The 21,933-nt window shown below is 43.4% G+C and overlaps 1 protein-coding gene across 9 annotated transcripts in view; it reads left to right on the forward strand.

Annotated features, from left to right (window-relative positions):
* The window catches only part of CBFA2T3 (CBFA2/RUNX1 partner transcriptional co-repressor 3), a 392,405-nt gene that overhangs the window by 361,444 nt on the left and 9,028 nt on the right, over window positions 1-21,933 (forward strand). For all 9 annotated transcript variants that reach the window (XM_056526035.1, XM_056526036.1, XM_056526034.1 and 6 more), the window contains one exon: window positions 19,837-19,983. In XM_056526035.1, the coding sequence (XP_056382010.1) occupies window positions 19,837-19,983 (147 nt within the window). The remainder of the gene's footprint in view (window positions 1-19,836; window positions 19,984-21,933) is intronic.

A 21,933-nucleotide genomic window follows, 5' to 3' on the forward strand; every position in this document is an offset into this window, starting at 1 on the left:
TTTAAAAGGGGTTTTATTTCTATGATATATAGAGCGTTCATTGAAATCGCTTTATTATCACTGTATCTTGTGACTAATATTTAAGATATTATAACAAAAAGTCAAAAACTAGCAAAACTGGGGGATCAGGGCAAGTTGCAGAATGTAAGAGAGCTGAATTTATCATTTAACACTTTGGGGGTTCACGATTTGTCTGCCATGATAATGCATTAGGTTTACCTGCAGTTCTATGTAAAACCACAACACAGGGTAACCTCGGTGGACTGTGCCACGTAACACATTCAGCACTGCTATATCTGTATATATGTCCTTTCTATTCCCATTGTCATGTTAAGTTTATCTAGTTAGAAGAATTGCTGCATTACAGCTGCTGCGTGACAGTGGAGAAATTGGGACATGTAGGCTCTGTTACATATTATAGAGGAACTTGCCTCAGTTTTCTGTGGCAATAAGGGGAGGTTATTGCTTACAAGACAGGAATTTATATGTGTGTGTGTTTTATGGGCTGTTAGATTCTAATTATATAATTAAACTTTTATGTCTGTTTAGGATTCCTGTTAAAAAATATTATCTAAAAATATTACGTCCCTGAGTCGTCCTCTTAGGCAAAGACAATTAATAGACAATTCAGCATTTTCTGAGTTTTTACAGATGCTGGATTTCTTAAGCTGACTGCTAGTAATGCCAGACATTGGTGGGTCCATAGGGGTTCTCCTGAACCAGGAAGTGCAGGATGAACAAGGCAAATAGGTCTGGGTTTGATACCGCATTGTAATGTGGTGGTGGTGCTTTACCATCTGTATGGCTCTTTTAGTTATTTGTCCACTATCATTGTATTGTTCCTTTAATCAATGGAATAAATATAATATATATATATATATATATATATATATATATATATATATAGGGTCATCTAAAGACCACCACTACTTTTCTTTACTTTTAGAACTTAAATCATTTTTATCATCATGTTACTGAACATATATGGTACATATTTAATAAATATAATAATATAATATGAATAATATACAGTAAGCAGTCGTCCCACGGTCCTTGAGCCTGAGGGGGTCCAAAGACCCCTCTGTCATATAAGAATATACCACTATAATAAATGGCACATAGCAGGTGGGGGCCCTGATACAGATTTTGCACTGGGGCCCAGGAGACGTCTAGATTCTGTATTCCTTATGGACATTGCCAGGGGGAATGATATCACATTCCGCTATCAAGAGGTTGATAGTATAATGACATGGTGACATCGCGCTGCCAATAATAACAACGCATCAGAAGGTGTGCTCTCTCTAGAACTTGGTTTGCACCAACTAACATCTGGCTCCCAAGTATAGGCTCATTTTACTTCTAGCTGCTGGTGGAGAGCAGGTCTTCTATTGAAATAAATGGGAGTTACAGTAAATCGGAGCCACGTTCAGGATTGTGGGAGTCCTATAAGCAGGATCCCCAGGAATCAGTGTCTTCTTAATGTCATAGACTTTACTTAGCTGGTAATGGCTGATAAAGGCATAATAATTGCCTTGACTTGGACAGCACATGGAGATAAGATAAAGTATAGGTTAATGTCTGTTTTAATCAGTACAAAACAATACAAAAATGTGTCTTCTATTTTCTGTGTGGTAAATTACGCAAAATTCCCTCACTTGCCCTCTGCTCCCACACTTCCTTTGTGCTAAGAATGAGATCACTAGAGATCCAAAGGAAGAAACACTGTGCCAAGTTCCAACTGGGAAACTGAATCTTATGGATTTATTCACTCTTTTGGGCTCACAGAGATGTAGCCATTATGAATGTTGTAGCTAATGTGATGACTGATTTAAAAAAAATGGTTGAGTAATTGTATGCTGTAGATATGTTCCAGATGTTATAACAGAAGAAGTCTTTCCTCACTCGATCCATAGCGGTGCACAACTTACACAGTCACTTATGCGGCTGTCTGCTTGGGTCACCAGCTATATACTTTGATAACTGCAATCTGTATCACGTCAAACTATTTGCAATTCTCATCAATAAAGGTACAAAGCTGACAACACTATTCTAGTAAGGGACTGGACCATAGTTTATCAAATAAGTACCTCCCATATGTAACCCTTTAATACCATTCAACAGCGCCAAGAGGCATTACATGATATACTTCTCAGGAGGAGCAGGGCATGCTTCTTCTGCATTTATAAAGAGGCATAACAGGGATCTAACTGGTGGGGCAGAAGTGCCTAATAGTTCATCTTAGATAGGTACTTGGGGATTTATATCAAACCCATACCTAATGGATTAAGCTGAACTGGTAACAATTTTGTACATGCATCGATGCAGTTTTGTACATGCACTGACCAACGAGACAGCTCTTTTCCAAGCAGTCCTAGCACCGTCAGGGTCTGCCGGCGCTCCGCTGTCAGGGAATGTCCAGATTTTATTTTTTATGCAGACCATTTTATGCAGACCCATGTGAACATAGCCTTAGACTCTTCAATCTTGGTTCTAGTTTGATTTTCTTATGAGCCAGGTAATGAGAACTCCCATAGACATCAATAGAAGAGAACCAAATGTGTCAGTTGTCATCAGACAGTTTAAAGCAGTAATGACTACTTGATTCCTGAGATCTGTGCTGTTATAAACTGTGTATATTAGATAAGGATCCATCCTGATTAATAAACCCAAGCAGCTTATTTTTTTTCTATAATTTCTTCCCGTTCCAGTTCTGAGCATTTGCCTTCCTCCTAAGTTTTGTCAGAGGTGGCGCCGTGCCATCCACACACACGGTGATACTGATCAGTGCCAGCCCTTCTGTTCCTGTACAAACAGTGTGCTATCTGTGCTGCGCAATCATCCTCGCACCCAGCACGCAGAGACACCTCAACCCCCTCAGTGCTTTAGTATAATATATGCCAAGTAACACTGACAGGATCTGCAAAATTATGCCCCTATCCAGTCTGTGTCATCGATAACATTTCAAGGTCTTGTTTTCCCATTTGCTTGAGATCTCAGAATTGAAGACATCAGCTGCTGGCCAAGTAGAAACATTTCTGAAATTAAAGCCTGTAAGGCTGGTGCATTTTTTTTTTTTTTTTTTTCTCTTGAAATAAGGGGTTAAAAAAAACACATGCAATATACTGCAAATTGCTGTTTTATGATGCGGTTACCGCCAGCGTGAAAGACATTTTTTTTTTAAACATATTTCAGCTAAGAAAACACACTGGCAATAACCATGTAACAAAACTGCAGCAATTCATGGACAAAGGTTGTTTCTGAAATACGTCAAGTGACAGCTACAGTCCACAGGATTGACCACAAGTCAGTGGGGCAGATTTACTATGAGCCACAATTCTGGTGTAATTTGTACCAAAAATTTACTTAAGTGACTTGTGTCACATTTATTGTGAATTTAAGACACTTTTTCCCAGTGTCTGACAAAAGGGAAAGGGCGCATGGTTTTCTTAAAGGGGGCATGGCTAAAGATGCAACAGCGCGCCAAAAAGTTCTGGCCTAAAAGTTGGTCTAAACTTGGACTAGACCACTGATTCCCGCAACGCTCTGGCAATTAAATAAAAAAAATCTCCTGCCCCGGCCTGTGCACCAGTGAATCACGGCGGCGCAGGGGGGAAGGGAAGCCTGCGTGCGCATTGCGTGTACGTGCGCACTGAGCACACAGCGTCCCCCTCCCCCCTGCGGCGCCGTGAGTGAGTCTCAGGTGTGCAGGCCGGGAAGGGGATAAATGTAATAGGGATGGTGCACCGAACCATCCTTCCGGCCCCAGGACCATCTATCCTCCGGGCCCCAGGACCGACCATCCTCCTGGCCCCAGGGCCGACCATCCTCCTGGCTCCAGCACCATCCATACTCCCGGCCCCAGGACCATCTTCGCGGCCCCCTGCAGAAGGACATTGAAAAACAGCTCAGCTTAATTAAGGTAATGCACCCTCTTCCCTCTGTCACCCCTGTCCACCCCCCTTTGTCACCCCTCTGTTACCCCCTTTCACCCTTGTCCACTTTCCTGACATACCTTGTGCGCCCATGTCACCCATGTTCACCACCCCTCTGTCCCTTTGTGACCCCTGTCCACCCCTCTGTTACCCCCCTATGCCCCCATGTCACCCATGTACACTCTTCTACACCCATCTGAAGCCCATGTGCACCCCTCAACACCCCTGTTACCCATGTACACCCCTCTGTCACCCCCTACGCCTCCCTATCACCCATATACAGCCCACTGTCACCCATGTACACTCCTCTACACCCCAACACCCCTATTACCCATGTACACCCCTCTGTAACCCCCTACGCCTCCCTGTCACCCATGTGCACTGTTCTACACCCATGTACACCCCTCTGTCAACCCCTACATCCCCCTGTCAGCCATGTACACTCTTCTACACCCACCTCTCACCCATGTACACCCCTCAACACCCCTCTGTCACCCATGTACACTCCTCTACACCCCAACACCCCTGTTACCCTTGTACACCCCTCTGTCACCCCTGTGCCTCCTTGTCACCCATGTACACTCTTCTACACCCATGTACACCCCTCTGTCACCCATGTACACTCCTCTACACCCCCAACACCCCTGTTACCCATGTACACCCCTCTGTCACCCCCTACGCATCTCTGTCACCCATGTACACTCTTCTACACCCATGTACACCCCTCTGTCAACCCCTACGTCCCCCTGTCACCCATGTACACTCTTCAACATCCATCTCTCACCCATGTACACCCCTCAACACCCCTCTGTCACCCATGTACACTCCTCTACATCCCCAACACCCCTGTTACCCATGTACACCCGTCTGTCACCCCATGCCTCCCTGTCACTCATGTACACTCTTCTACACCCATGTACACCCCTTTGTCACACCTATGTCTCCCTATCACCCATGTACACTCTTCTACACCCATTTACACCCCCCTATCAACCCCTATGTCCCCCTGTCATCCATGTACACTCTTCTACAACCATCTGTCACCCATGTACACCTCTCAACACCCCTGTCACCCATGTACACTCTTCTACAACCATCTGTCACCCATGTACACCCCTCAACACCCCTCTGTCACCCATGTGCACTCCTCTACACACCTGTCACCCATGTGCACTCCTCTACACCCCTCTGTCACCCATGTACACTCTTCTACAACCATCTGTCACCCCTGTACTCTCCTCAACACCCCTGTCACCCATATACACTCCTCTACACCCCTCTGTCACCCATGTGCACTATTCTACACCCCTCTGTCACCCATGTGCACTATTCTACACCCCTCTGTCACCCATGTAGACTATTCTATACCCCTCTGTCACCCATGTACACTATTCTACACCCCTCTTTCGCCCATGTACACAATTCTACACCCCTCTGTCACCAATGTACACTATTCTACACCCTTCTCTTACCCCTTTACACCCCTGTATTCCTCTTCTCTTGTAAAAGGGGAATCTGGAGGCTGATGCAGGAAAAGTGCGGAGCCTAATAGGTTTGTGTTGCAGGTTTAACAGTGAAGAATTGTGGCTGGAAGAAATTGTTATGATGACCCGTAGAAGAGAAGGGAACAACACTGATTTTAGAAAATGTCACTTGTAAATTGCTGTATAAAGAAGCACTGTAATCTACATAGCCAACAGATAAATTGATGTTTTGCATTGCAGCTGTTTATCCTTTTTTTTTTTTTGTCAAATTCGCTAGGGGTACCCCGTGGAGATTTTTTTTCCCGAGGGGTTCCCTGAGCCGAAAAAGGTTGTGAACCACTGGACTAGACAGTCCAAGAAACAGATTTATCAGTATCAGCATGACATACTGTAATAAATCTTTTTACACTACTAAGAAATAGACGGTTTTAGTAAATATTGGCCAATGTATTCCTTGGGATTGCAGCTGTAGCTTGATAGTTAAAATCTGTCTATAGAACTACAGAAAGTCTCTTTGTTGCCCAAGCTGAACAGTCTGCAAAAACAATATGCCAAAAGCACATTGGAGTATTCTGGATGATCATAACTTTACAATACACCATTCCTGTGTGTGCATACAGGCTCCAGCTATAGATATCCAGACAATTGTTTCAGGTTTGGACTTGTGTGCCATATTGTTCATCTGCACTCATTCAGACATAAAATTGATCAGATCTGATTGGTTGGTGACGGAGCCCAACAATTGAACAGTTTCTGTGTCATCTTACCCTACTGTAAGTGTTTCAGTAAATGGAAAAGCTCAATATATTCTGACCACATTCTCACCTGATCGTCTGAAAAATCAATATGCTATATACACTGCATTATATACTTGAAATTAGATTTCTGCCTGAAATAGTGTGTACAAATTGAGCAACACATTGTTCTTGCCATTTGAAATATAGTGATATATGTCTGCAATTATGATAATAAGATGGACCACAGTGACTGTAATTGATAAGAACATCAGCCTGATTCTGGAAAGTGCAGATTTCAAAGCAAAGTCATTTCAGTGATCAGTCCTGACCACAAAGAATCATATTAAAGGTGTTGTTCAGTTTAAAAAACAAACATTTTTATAAAACCTGTGATGGAGGTTTGAGTTAATAGAGCAGTTACAAGAGCATCTAATCTAGAGCACATGTAGCTTTCTGGACCTCATTTAAGGTTTAAAAAAACATCCCAAAAAGTCTGTTATATTAATTCAATAACTGCATTGAATTCATTAGGAAAATGTCTCTTAGGTGACATGTAGGTTAATTTTACAGCCATAATTATATACTGTTGTAATAATAAGTGCAAAGAGATTTATTTTGGGCCATTTATGTTTCTGCTGTTTTTGTTGCAGCCCCTCCTGGGTGGGTGTTAAATGGGCACTGTCAGATTCAAAAACTTTTTGTATGTTGTACATCTTGGCAGAACATTAACCTTTCTAATATACTTCATAAGAAAATGTTATTTCCTTTTTATAGAATTCATGGCTTATTAAATCATGGCTTTATCCAAGCTGAAGAACAGGCATGGACAAAGTCCAGTAAGTGAGGGTGTCTGATAGTACTCCTGTCACGTCTGGACAGGGAAAGAGTGCAGCCCGGAACTCACCCGCAGCCTCTGTCCCTGCCTAATTACATACCCGCCCTAGGCAGCGGGTCTGTAACCATAGTGCCGGTCCCTTCCTATGTAAGTGATGGCAAAGTAAACAAAATAAACTACAAAAAACAGACACAGGTCGGGAACAGTCAGGAGGCACACAAACTAACAGAAAACAACCTAAACACGCACACACACTAATACATAATCTAGGAGCCGAGTCCAAGCAAAAAGGGAGCAAAGTACAATAACTGAGTTACAAAGGGAAGTCAAAAAGCTGAGCTGAGACTCACAGAAAACCAGAATAAACTGTAGAGTAAGAGGTTGCTTGGTCAGTTACTTAGAACTATCACAAGCAGGGAATGAAAAGGAAAAGGCCTCCTTACATATGCCTGACCTTTAACCAGGAGGACTCTAATTGGCTCAGCAAGCTGAACCACACCCAGGAGCACTCATCTGTCAAATCATTGCTTGTTAAGCAAGCCTATTACAAGGCTCCGCTGTCATGTGGGTCATGCTGGATCATTAATGCGGCTTTTTGCAGCCTTCATTCATTGGCTATGCATCATCCTGTAAACAACTTTTTTTTTTTTTTTCTTGACAGGTTAAAACCAGGCATGCGTCTCTTCAAACAGTGTGATTGCACATCTTTACTAAAGATTGGCATATGAAATGCTGGTCTAAGTAAATTCCTACAGGATGGAAATGCTGCATATACTCTGCAGCATTCCCACAAGTACATCTGCAGCATTTATTCTGTGCTATAACTGCGGATTTTGGTGTTGAAATGAAATCGTTTTTTTAAAATAAATATGTCACGTCTTGGGCTGCTCATGTGTCATTGACTGAATTCTATACCTGCTAGGAGCTGCACAGGTTTATGCTTCAATGTATACCTGTTTGCAGATGTAAATTTTAGTAAATCAGACAGTTGCCCCTTTTGTGTTACAGGGCCTCATGAAAATCCAAAAGAATGTAAAAACCTCTTCCACATTTCTGCTACTGTTATCCACTGCACATTTACACTCTGTGGGGGACATGTATCGAAGATTTCACCCCTGTTTTGTGTTTACATTTTTGCGTAAAATTTTGCGCAAGCTGTTTTTTTGCGTCTTCTTTTGAGATGTGTAGGCTTCTGTGTACCTTGGAGTGACATATTTAGTACGCACAAATTTATTAACTGCGTACATTTCATTTACCCGCAGAAATCTTGCGCAATGACCATATTTTTAGCGCAAATATAAGCCATCTTAAACTGCACGTAGCAAGATGCTCTAAATCATCGATTTCATTTTTCAAAGAGTGGAGGTATGAGGAGATTACTATATTTGCCCGCAATTTATGAAACTCATTGCGCTTGATTGATTTAGCGCTTCTGCGCATAATTTAGAATTCGGCAAAAGGGATAAACTGCTTCTACCATACACAAATAATGATACATGTCCCCCTGTAAACTTAGCTGCAGATCTACAACTTTTCTGCTACAAAATCTGTAACACTGGAGTTATTGTGTTATTGAATTATTTTTACTTCATTGAAGTCAATGGGAAAAATCTTCTATATATACGCTGCATATTTACAACATAACTTGACATTGTGTGTCAGATCTGCAGCACAGGTTATTCTGCAGCGTGTGTATGGTATTCCTTAAATCTCATCCATACCACTGCTCCTGTAAATGCTGTGGCAAATATGCCACATGTGGATGTGCCCTCAAGGATCGGTACCAAGTGAGGATTATCAGCTGTTACCTAACAAAATTACCTAAATATGTACAATTAAATAATCACATGTGAACAGTTGACGCCATTTTGGCACTTATGTCACCATGCCACAAACACATGCTTCATAGGGAACGAGTTAAATAATAAGTCGTCCAGGCATGGCATTTGAGTATTTTGAACTTTATGACCACTTAGTATTTCTCTTTGATTCTCTCCACACATTGAGTTCAATTATCAGGGTAATTAAAACAGGATGAGTTAATTGGCAGTCATTTGCATGGCAGATGGTTTTAATTGTGGCATCAAACAATTCACCTGTTTATATAAACAAAAGTGAGGCACGTGAGTGACAGGCCTGGTGTGACACGTCTGACAACGATCGCAATCGAGACGCCCTGGGACAATTAGAACACAAAACCCAAAGATCATCAGACTGTCATTTATATGGTTTGGCAGAAGTCCGCACAATTTGGTTTAAGGAGGAAGGGGGATGGTTATCATTTATACCCTGACAGATGGATGCAAAGGTGCCAAGACGCGGCCTTGCAGTATACCGCTCAGTGCAACATAACACTTTTATTTGGGTGGATTATACCCGGGTTTCTCCAGCTGGGGACAAACTATGGCTCTTAACATCCTATTAAGATGGTTACCAGCTGCAGATTACAGCTGTACACCAACAACATATGTATAATATGTAAGTGATTGTTATTTGCACAGATAAGCCAGAAATTGTATAAAACACAATATATTTCTAGGCCAAACTGTTTACTTCATTAGGTAGTACCGTAAAATTGTAGGAAAATGCACCAATTGAGTGAATTGTGTGACCTAATATTTATCTGCACTCACATTGTGGGTTTGTGGATTCATCGGACATGCACTTCATCAAGGTAGGCATAAAGCTGAACAATAATTTCAGACCATAAGGGTAGTTATTGGCCCTGTGGTATAGGCCCAATTGTCATAATTAATACTGTTGGTTTTCATTTGTAACAGTCAACAAAGCTTGTTGTTCAACAACCCTAACCGTTTAGCTATGCTTCTAGCTTTCTAATGCAGATTAACCTCTAGCTGTCATAGTCAGTTTAAGTGCTTACATTCTTGTGTTTTAATGCCCTACTTTCAATAGCCATCATTTTTTTTATTTTTCCTTTAAAATAGCTGTCTATGAGTAGTCCTTAAGAAATATGAAAAAGGGCATGACAAAATGCAAATCTATATGTTGGTTAAGCACAAAGGGGTTTGGGAGGCACAGATAAAGGGGTCTGTGGAGTAAGATGTTGACATAATCATAATGTGAGAATGGACTTGTCTATTGCCATAAAACAGTCCAATAACATGTTTGTGTGGCTTTATCAGCAGTGTGATATAAAGTAGCAGAAAGGTAATCCTTAAGCATACCTTTACAGACTCTAGAAAGTCCTAAATTTCAAGAGGGACCCTCCAATCTGTGCCATAGCACTAGAGTGTGAGCTTGGGCATCATTGCTGAGCCTTATTTTCACCACAATGGCCCTAATTGCAAACCCGACATGTTTTATCAGGTTGTGCACCAGAAATTCTGTCAGCGCCAGAATCTGCGCCAGAATTGAAAAAACCTGACTAACTCTCCATTTTACTGAAAAAAAACGAAAAAGGGAGTGTGGTCACCAAAATGGGATGTGTTCCTGACATTTTCACAAAAACCCAACATATTTACTAGGGATCGACCGATATCGGTTTTTTAGGGCCGATACCGATAATCGGTGCAGGTTAGGGCCGATAGCCGATAACTTATACCGATATTCCGGTATAAGTTATCGGCTATTTAACCCCCTGCGACACCCCTGCAGAACATTGATTTAAAGCGGACGCTTTAAATCAATGATCTGCAGTGGCTTTTGCGGGGCCATAGGCCGCCGGCGCCACCACCCGCTTCTCTGCCCTACCTGTCAGGGTGGTCCGGGCCATCCATTCATCGTTCCTGTAGTGTCCGGGGGCGTTCCGGGTGAAGAGTGAACCGGTCCGGGCTGTCCTTCTTCTCCGGCGGTCATCTTCTCCACTCCGGGCAGGCTCCGGCCTAGTACGCTGCATAGACGCCGCTGCGCAGTGACGCCCGTGCGCAGCGACGCACCTGACGTCATGGCGTAGCGACGTCTATGCAGTGTACTAGGCCGGAGCCTGCCCGGAGTGGAGAAGAGGACCGCCGGAGAAGGACAGCCCGGACCGGTTCACTCTTCACCCGGAACGCCCCCGGACACTACAGGAACGATGTTTATGGATGGCCCGGACCACCCCCATTACGGGTAAGTTTAATTTTTTTTATTGACTCGGAGGGTGGGGGAGGGGCCCGACCGGTATAGTGGTATGGGCAAAAATCTATACCGGTATACCGCCCAGCATCACGGTGGGGGGTGCGACGCGGTGCGGTGTGTCGGGGGTGCGGTGCGGCGGGTCGGGGGGGTGGCGGTCGCGGTGTGGTGGGGGCGGTGCGGGGTGCGGGGCATTATCGGCTTATCGGCAAGATAATTGTCGATACCGATAATGCCCAAAATCGTGATTATCGGCCGATAATATCGGCCATACCGATAATCGGTCGATCCCTAATATTTACTGAGGTTTCCACAGAAAATGTGGTGGATTTGAGCTGAGGAAAACCCGACAGATCAGAGCATGTGTAAAAAAAAAAAGCAAAATGTAGGGAAAAGTGTCAAATGTAAATCATGGCCATTGTTTTTAGACTGTAGTAAAAAGAGGATCGGAGAAGAGGGAAATCGAATAAATCTGGAGGAGATCCAACAGACATTTCACTAAAGCCAAAGTTTGAAAACACACGATCAGGCTGCATTGCAGTTGCCGCATTTACTGTTAATTCGCTCAACACTCGTTCTAACTTTTACAAACATGTTATGCCAATTGTGTTTACTTTTATTTTTTATGGTATAGATGGGAAAACTGTTTTATTTTAAACTATGTTTTATATTTAAAATAAAATTCCAGTCCTACTAAGAGTCTTAAAGGGGTACTCCGCTACCCCAGCATTCTAAACATTTATTTCCGAATGCTTGAAGTGAGCGGCGGGGGTCGTCACACCCACTCCTATAAACTTGCTTAAGGGGCGTGGCATGAAGTCACGAGGGGCACCGCCATAATGTCAAAACCCCCAGTGCCCGCACCCAGTGTTCTAAACGAACACTGGGTGCTGCCCAGAGATCGGGGGGGTCCCTGGATAGGGCATAAAATGTCTAGAGGCAGAGTACCGGAAAGTTAAACAGATTTGTAAATTACTTCTATTAAAAAATCTTAATCCTTCCAATAGTTATTAGCTTCTGAAGTTTTCTCTCTAACTGCTCAATGATGATGTCACGTCCCGGGAGCTGTGCATGATGGGAAAATATCCCATTAGGAACTGCACAGCTCCTGGGACGTGAGTCATCAGAAAGCAGTTAGACAGAAAACAGCAACTCAACTTCAGAAGCTAATAACTATTGGAAGGATTAAGATTTTTTAATCAAAGTAATTTACAAATCTGTTTAACTTTCCGGAGCCAGTTGATATATATAAAAAAAAGTTTTTTCCTGGAATACCCCTTTAAAGGGGTACTCCGGTGCTTACACATCTTATCCCCTATCCAAAGGATAGGGGATAAGATGCCTGATCGCGGGAGTCCCGCAGCTGGGGACGCCCGTGATCATGCACGCGGCACCCCGTTTGTAATCAGTCCCCGGAGCGTGTTCGCTCCGGGTCTGATTACGTTCGACCACAGGGCCGGCGGCGTGTGAAGTCACGCCTCCGCCCCCGTGTCACGTCATGCTCCGCCCCTCAATGCAAGCCTACGGGAGGGGACGTGATAGCTATCACGCCCCCTCCCGTAGGCTTACATGGAGGGGCAGGGCGTGACGTCACACGGGGGGCGGAGGCGTGACGTCACACGCCGCCGGCCCCGCGGTCGAGTGTAATCAGACCCGGAGCAAACACGCTTCGGGGACTGATTTTAAACGGGGTGCCGCGTGCATGATCACGGGCGTCCCCAGCTGCAGAACTCCCGCGATCAGGCATCTTATCCCCTATCCTTTGGATTGGGGATAAGATGTGTAAGCACCGGAGTACCCCTTTAATAACAAACTCCCTCCTTGCTTCCCTCTTTTAGGGGTAGGGGATGATGAGGTGACAGAGTGAGCCCCTTCCCTCTGTCTAACCACTAATGACTGCAGCATTTAAGTGGTTAAACATCAGGGAATAGAGGTTTCTCTGTTTTGAGCCACTGCAGAAGAGTGCCAGCTATAAAAAAAACTTCTTACACTCTGCGTATTGAGCAAACCCAGCTATCCAGTCCTCCTAAACCTGCTACATCCTCAAGCTTTATGCTGTAAATGTTTGCGGCTAGGGGGTAAATAAAATGTAAAATTTCACCAGATCAAAAAATAGATTAAGACAAATTTAGCAGTATTGTGCCAGATTTTCAGACTTCCTGGATTAGCAGATTATCGATTAATAAAATAGTGTATACATACCACAGAAAGAGTAAGGTAGACATGAAAACAGGGATATACCTTGCTATACCAAGCATAGAGACTTGTATCATGCCACTCACTCATCAGTTTCATCTAGCAGATGGCGAGGGAGCAGTAACGTAATGGCACTTGGAGGGAACACAAACATAAGTATCTTTTGTACCTGGTTGGCAAAATGATTAGTTCCAAACGTTGGGTGCGGGCTGTGGGGGTCATGACGTAAATGGCCATGCCCCCTCAATTCAAGTCTATGGGAAGGGGCGTGGTGGCCACCACGCCCCCTCCCATAGACTTGCATTGAGGGGGCATGGCGTGACGTCATGAGGGGCATGGTCATGATGTCACGACCCCGTAGCCCACACCCAGTGTTTGGAACTAAATGTACTGGATGCTGAGGCAGTGGAGTACCCCTTTAACTTCCATGTGTTATACATGTTACAATCCCCTTTTCCGCTAATAGAATTCTGCAGCCCAGTTAACTATTTTCTGAATATCTAAAGTTTTTAAGAAACTGGAGCTAAGAAAAAAAAAATGCCTATGGCAAGAAAACAGTTTGGAAAGTTTCATTTTGGTATAGCGTAGGTTGCTTTCTATCTCACCTTCCTGATTTTGGCTGTCAGTCAAGAGTTAGAAAATGCTCTGCAGGCTGTTCATTAGACAAGGTGATGTCTGATGTACTGCAGAAAGGATTTACTGATGGCCCATTCCCATAGGTACTGAATGAGGTGTGATGTTCTAAAAGTAAAGCGTTTTATCACTGCAGTGTCAGTGAAGACATCCAGGGAACTGCTGTCCTCTGTACGCTGAAGAAACAGAAAAAACTCACCAGCCAAGAGTCATATGGAGTCATGTACCATTCTGGCTACACAAAAGAGCCAGGATGTCAAAGAGAACATTTGTATGACTACCTTCAAAATCCTTACTAATTCAGCAGTGTTTTTAGCCAGGGCTCGAGTCCTGCAGGAACGTGTGGAAACCTAGTTCCAGCAGGAACACCGTTCCCATTAGCAAGAGGTCTGTAGAACCAGCCCTTGAGTGGAAGATTTCCCACACTTTTTTTTCAGGACTTGACCCTTGTTTTTAGCCCATTTTTATAGAGGGACCTTTTGACAAGACAAAATACACCCTTGTTGCCCTCTGGAATGCTCTAAACTTCTCTGAAAATAAAAGCTGATCTCTGGTTTACCTCTTGGCCTCTGTTCCCTCTGCAGCGGAGGACCAAACAGCGTAGACCCCAAACTCCTGAACATGCCCCAGCCCTACTAAGATCTGGTTATAGTTGCAAAGGCTGGTAATGGAAATAACACAGATGTCTTTAGACAAGAATATCTTTTGTTACTGTTTATATACTGCCCAGTCCACTACACCAAAAAATGCCTTTGTGACCATCTCTGAGGTTTTCATTCTCTTGTGTAATATTTTTTTCTAGAAACACCAAGTAACAACCAATATGGCTGAAGTAGCAACTGCAGATTGTCTCTTCATAGCATAAGTGGCTATGGGGAGTCTAGATGACAAGACCTAAAATGACGGTCATATTGGCTAGAAACTAGAAACAGGTGTAACTAGGAAACTCCTAAATAAAACAGCTTGACACAAGATGGACTATAGATATGAATCTTCGGAATGCATTAGGCATTCTAACATACATTAGGATAACAGCTGTGATACATGGGGGATATTAACCTATCAATGTCTGATGCTTAGATTTGTATTGATCTGTGCTTGTATGTGGTTTGTTCTTCTCTGGTACCCCATGCATTCAGCATTAGACTTGATATGTCTGTGGCTGACTGCTTCCTGCAGTTCTGTAACAGATGGGATATTAGCGTGTGCAGATCTGTATTAAAGGTGTTGTTATGCTCAGCAAGTTTATAATAGAGGGCATGCTAGGTGCTTTATAACTGGATAGGCTCAACTAACTGTGACAAAGGAAGGTTAACTCATACAAAGTGTTTAATTTGGGAAAACCATTTACAATACTATACTATATATGCAAATGTAGGAGGAATAAAGTGTAAATACGGATATATAGCATGAGACCTCTTGGGGCGACCATCCTAAACTGCAGTAACAAAGGTTTTCTAGAGAAGTTGCCTTCTCTGGTCTAGATCAGGGGTGGTCTTTTTAAACTAAATTCTATCATATTGCCTCCTATAGACGTAGAGGCAAATATGTTCTTTCAAAGGGTTGTTTGGCATTAGAAAAAAAAATATTCTGAAGGCCTTATATTCCAACTCAGTCCTGTTTATTTAAATAGGGAAGATCTGCAATACCAGATACATCCCATACACTGGAGTGTCGCGGAGAAAAGTAGACTCTTTATTTGGATTCCTAAACAAACATTTTAATATTAACCACTGTAAAGGTTCTTAAAGTTGTTGTTTAGTTGAGAAAGCTCATTTGATGTACTTGGTACTAGGACCTTCTGATGGAGGTAGTGGGGAGTCCACTGTTTAGGATGGGTGTAGATTACATCAATATTTAAATATTCTACAGGTAGAATTGTCATTTAAAATGTGTGTGAGACCATGTGAAAGCGCTGTAATCCTTGGCCACACTTGGGATATTTCTGCAGGTATTGCCTGATCTGGTCTTCACCATTACAAGATGCACATTCCTTCATTCCCAGCTCCAACCTTTGACTGGCTCCCAGCTGCACTGAGTGTTTCCATAACACAGACCAGATGGAGCCCAGTCTCTCAGGGTCTTATCTGGAGTTGTTCTTGGCGGGACTCAGTCCTGAATTTCAGGAATACTTTACTTTATTTAGGAGCAGGGCTGGCTCTGGCTGGGATCAACCTCCCAACATCTGCTCTGCATTTCCATCCATTTAAAGAGCATGGACAGGACTGATAGGGGGAATGATTTTAACCCTTGCTCTCCTCCCACGCTCTCTTCTTGTCATTTTTCACCCTCTGTCAGATGGTTGTATGGTCCCAGCACATCTCTATTTCTCACGCTCTTTCTCTTCCTCTTCCTGTGTGCTTGTTTGCATTAATATTGTTCATATTCTTCCTCTTTTCTGTCACGTCTCCACATCTTTTTGTAATACAGTCTATCGGTCAACTACACACAGAACAGACAGCCATCTTGAAATAAGCTGCTATACAAACCGTTAATTTCTTGGGAATCAATAATATTGTTGGCCCTTTATGTTTCTTATGTGGGCCTGTCACTAAAATCATGTACAGTACTAATGTACTACCAAAAGCTAACAGATGTGCAGCATGAATCACTTCTGTTTCTTATGCTGGTAATTTGACTTATCTATTTCTCACATCAGAAAGTGGGAGGTCATGATTTAGCACCCTCAAGCTTCTGTTATGTCATTGGTTTCTTGTGAATTGTAGAACATAGTTCTATAAAATCAGTTACTAAAGGTCATTAAAGGGGTACGCCACCCCTAGATATCTTATCCCCTATCCCTATCCAAAGGATCGTGGGGGTCCCGCCACTGGGGACCCCCGCGATCTAAGCTGCGGCAACCCAGACATCCTGTGCATGGAGCAAACTTTTCTCCATGCCAGATGACTGGCGATGCGGGTCCGAGGCCCGTGATGTCACGGTCCCGCCCCGGTCGTGACATCACGGCCACACCCCCTCAAAGCTAGTCTATGGTAGGGGCGTGACAGATGCCATGCCCACTCCCATAGACTTGCATTGAGGGGGTGTGACTGTGATGTCACGAGTCTCTAGCGCTGCACCCGGCGCTCTAAACGAACGCCGGGTGCAGCAAGGAGATCGTGGGGGTCCCCATCGGCGGGATCCCCGAGATCAGACATCTTATCATTTGGATAGGTTGTAAGATGTCAAGGGGCGGAGTACCCCTTTAAATTATCCCCTTTTGTCAGGTTGTTAAAATTACGTTTAGCAATGCAATGAACATAAAAAGTGAAATTATTGAAGTCGCAAAATCATGGATTGTTTGTATACAGTTGGAGACAATAACTTATGCTATTGCACTGTGTGAATACACATGCAATGATTGGCCATGATATGCAATAAATCCCCCAGTCCTATATGTCATTTTAACTAGGGACAAGAGTCTGGGAAAGCTGGGTTATCAACCTTATGTGAACTGTGATGACAGCCATATTGGTCTTAATAAAGCTTTTACAAAAACAGCAGAAGATGACTTGATGACAGCTTTTCTGATGTTTAGATTGGAGATTCATGGCAATTGCAGTAGATCTCAGTAGATCAGTAGTAGTGCCATATTGCTAGGGCTTGATACAAAATACAGACCTGCATTACACACCTCCACTAAAATCATGTAACCACAGCTAGAAAGTGCGATTATAGAATATATTATCACCATTAGTTAAATATATATTAATGCCACAAAGTTTCCACAACAAATTATTATCTGTGCAAGGTACTTTTTTGGTACTTATGCCTTTTGAAAAGTGTCCAGAAAAGTAGAGTCATATAATGCACCAATTTATTGATTAAGTGAGCCATTCTTATATTGGCATAAAATAAGCTGTCCAAGAGGTGGCATAAGGAGAAGCGTCTGACATATCTAGCAAGATGTGCACCTGTGATAAAATGTGTGAATCTTCAGCTTTTTTTATGTGGTGGCGGGGTGTGAGGTGCAGGGCAGATGTTGTTACCCCAGGGGCAGATGGCATTAACTCCTTGTATTCGTGAAGCCAGGGTGTGGTTTAACCTATAACCACCCCCGAAGGTATACAGCTGGATGCTGGGCTAGGCACGGGGACAATAAAGACTCTGACGCCAAGTTACGAACAACGGTAGCTTTACTGGGGGTAGACAGTTGGTAAAGTCTATACAGTTCAGCCAGGGCCCAAGGAGGTGACCAGTGACACAGAGACCTTAAGGGCTTGCTGGGACCTGTAGTAGGACTGGACAATTTGGTGCAGGCCACTTTGCTTGACAATTTGACAGAGACTGACTTGACTTGACTGATGATGGACAATGCTGCAGGTTTAGCTTACTTGCACTTGACTGTGGCTGCAGGATTTGACTTGAGGCCTCCAATACTCTGGATATACACACTAGGCACGACTGACCTCAGCAAAGACTTGGTGTAAAAAGAGAGAGAAGCTAGCTCCTCCCAGGGCTTATATGGGGGAAACTAGCAGGGAGCTCATAGGTAACTCTTGGGGTCAGCTGGTCACTGATGCCTCCTGGGTAACAATCACATGACATATCACATGGTACAATCTTAAGGTAATAACACATTTTATACAGTACAACATATGGGGAAACTAATGCATGGGGCCCTGTGGACACTGAAGGACAGGGCAGTGAAGGTAAGGGGTAACACCTCCCGTACTGGGCCACCACATATCGTTTTATGCTGTCTACATTTAAGACTGTTAATAACTCAATGTCTATTAACAAAGGATAATTTGGCACAACTACCTTTTCTGGGCAGCTGTACCATGAAACTTTTTTACATGTAGTTTACACATATTTTCATGGCTGCCAAATGAATTCATCACTGTTATTCTCATTGTAAAGAAGGCAGCTGTAAGCCATGTTTTGTCCAGTCTGAACAGATGTAGGTTACTGGTGTCGCTTCAGCTGGGCACAAACTGCAAGACTCAGCTGGCGGAGCTTGCTGGAACTTCTGGTTGATTGCGTGGCACATATTGCCTCAGCTCACAATGGAAGGTGCCCTCTTTTCCATCCACTCCTTTCCTTTCTGTGCATGGGGCATATTTGTAGAGATGTAAGTATGCTAGGAGCCTGATCTCTCTGGCTGCCCAGGCGGCTGCTGATGGAATCCAGATGTCAGATTCACACAAACGTCCAGCTGCAGTCCATTACAGAGCAAATAAAAATAATCTGAGGAGAGGAGGAGAGTTCCTGGCTGGAGCCTGTTCTGGGAGCTCTGGAGTTTTCCAGGGACCTGTCAAAAACCCAGCGCAAAAACAATCCCAGTGTTGAGAAATTGTTTCTCATAGCAGGAGCCTCTTATCTGTGGCACAGACTGTGAGAGCACCTCCAGGAGGGGGCACTGGGGAAAGAGTCCCATATGTTGCTGTTATCGCTTGAGGTTCTGTACACATTACAGACACAACACGATTTGTAAAGAGCTCTTGGGAGCCTTGTTCTCTGTACTGATGTACAGCAAAGAATGGGTTAAGGCCGCAGAGGAAAGCTGCCCCTGGAAAACTTCTCCCCTCCTGTCTCCTGCCCTATGTTCCCTTCTTTGGTCTTGGCCAGAGTTACATTGAAGAGCGGGATAGATCCCAGCAGCTGCCACACACCTGTCCTGAGCTCTCAAACTGCAGTGAACCCTGAGGACCATACTGCTGGCAAAGGAATGGAACCCAGGCAGCCAGGCAAGGGTTAATAATAGCAGAGCGTGGCAGGAGGAGGGAGGGTAACGGAGGGGGCACAGCTGATCCTAACAGCAGGTGTTTGGGAATAGCTTTAACTGCTGCTTTCTGTCCTGTCTCTCGGTCTCCACCTCCTCCGCATTCCACCTGAATGGTAATTTCCATCCATCCTGCCTGACATACTTTGTATTTTCTCTAGGTGATGATGTAAATCCTCTGTGCATCCTTTGACTCATGTGTCTTGTCTTCTCTTCACAGGCAAATTCTACAATACAGCCATTACAATGCCAGACTCCCCAGCTGATGTGAAGACCCAGACGAGGACTACTCCGCCCAACATGCCCCCTCCCTCACCTGCTCTGAGCCAGGGGGCTAACCGCAATTCCTCCTTCACTCCAAGCACAAGTGAGATGGCGCTATAGCATGCTCCTCTATGAAATCATTTTTATTTACGTTTTTACAGAGGCTTAGTTGTAAAGGAAGTTTTCTATACAACTTCTGCTAACCTTTTCTTCATAGGCATTAGTAAACTGTTCCATTGGATTTGCCATTTTGCCTTGTTGGCCAAGCCGTGCGCTACAATGTGTGTAAATTGATTTTAAATAGCAGACATGTCGAATAGATGAATTTTAATGGTGCGTAGTGAAGGGGGATGGGGAATTGTATTGTTAATCGAAAAACTGGAATCAGGCGGAACCGTTTGCTCATCTCTGGAACTAACTATAACTAATCGCTGAGCTGGTCTGACACCATCGTGATTAGTTATAGTTAGGTCCAGAGATATAGTTAGGTTCATTGTGATATCAGTAATCCTTTCCTGCTATGTGCTACCTATCAGTCATCATACATAGCTATATAATAGTATGCTGAGGGTGTACCCATTAAATAGCCCAAAAACTAACATGGTGGCAACCTCAAGGGGCCCACTTAGCAGTTCACTTGTTGAATAGCTTACTGTTATTGCGACACCAAGGCCTGGAGATTGATTGGCCTTTAGGCCAACAGTTATGATCACTTGGCATTGTTTAATATGAGGTTTTGGCCAATAGGCACAATCATTCTGTCTTTTGGTTGCTGATAAAATCCAGATGTAGTCTTACTGTTTTTTTGAATGCCTCCAGTGATATAGGTAGATCTCTATTAGCTATAGGTTTTGCAGCAGCTTGCTGGTTGTGTAGGGCTATACATTCAACTATTTAGTTGACAAACATTCAACATATGTGGAGTAGTTGCCATGCTATCATCAAGTGTCTTTAGATGGATTGGACTCTGGTAGCCTTGGTAAACATATAATTAGTATATCTCCAGCATGTCCGGTCTTCTGGATAGGCCTGTCTGCTTATTAACATGTACATGGCAATCCTTTGTCTAATGATGGCTGCACCTTCTTCTTTGTTCCCCATACTGTTCGGACACTTGTTTGGACCCTTTTTTTTTTGTTGTTCCTGTCTCTGCAGTTAATGAATATAGGGGACTGTGACTCCTGCTGTCTCCTCCCAGTCCCTTGTACTATGCTGCATTGTCTCTCGACAGGTCTGTGAGCTTTACTGCTCTTGGCCAGATGTTGTCTAATTAGATGTTGTGTTATAGAAGCTTCTGATCTGATGGGTTTTAGTTTAAGCTGAAGATGAACAGATGCATGTGCGTGTATGCGTGTCCATAATCCATGTCCCTAATGTGTGTGTTTCTGTGTCTGTAATCCACACGTACTATAGTCTTCTGTTTATTATTGTGTGATTGTGATATGTTTTTCATTCTGTACATATGAGTTTTGTTATCTGTTTTCTACATTTACCCACACAACAAGCATCAACACTAATACATAGAGAGCATGTGAGACGCATACACATACATACTCTGTGTCACTTTGGGATCCCACCTGTCAGTTGTGGGCATGTGGTTATTTTGGGCTGCTCTTTCGTGGGCCGCCCCTCAGCTTGCACTTGGTGCCAGTGTGTTAGTGCTAGAAGAGCAGACTGCAATAGGGATAGAGGTAGAGATACTGTGAAAGGTAAGTAGAGGCTACATGGCCATGGAGGCTTTCTACCTGATTCTCAGTCCATGTTCTTTCTGCACAATTCTGTTGAATGAATAATAGATTTATGAAATGTTTTGAAGGAAACACTTGCAGAAAACTGGGAATGGTGATTGGCATGGATTATGTATTTAGTCTTTTACTATTGTGTTTATGCATGTCTTTGATCTGGAAGCTGTAGTTTAGAACTTGCAATTGGTAAAATATATGGATTTTTGCTTAAGAGTATTGGGAAATACTCTGTAGAATGTAGATGCCAATTAGGCAACTCAAGAAACCAATTAAGATTTTTTTTGTGGCACATCAATGAAATCCTTTAT

The sequence above is a fragment of the Hyla sarda genome, chromosome 6 (assembly GCF_029499605.1).
Source record: "Hyla sarda isolate aHylSar1 chromosome 6, aHylSar1.hap1, whole genome shotgun sequence".
Taxonomy (NCBI): domain Eukaryota; kingdom Metazoa; phylum Chordata; class Amphibia; order Anura; family Hylidae; genus Hyla; species Hyla sarda.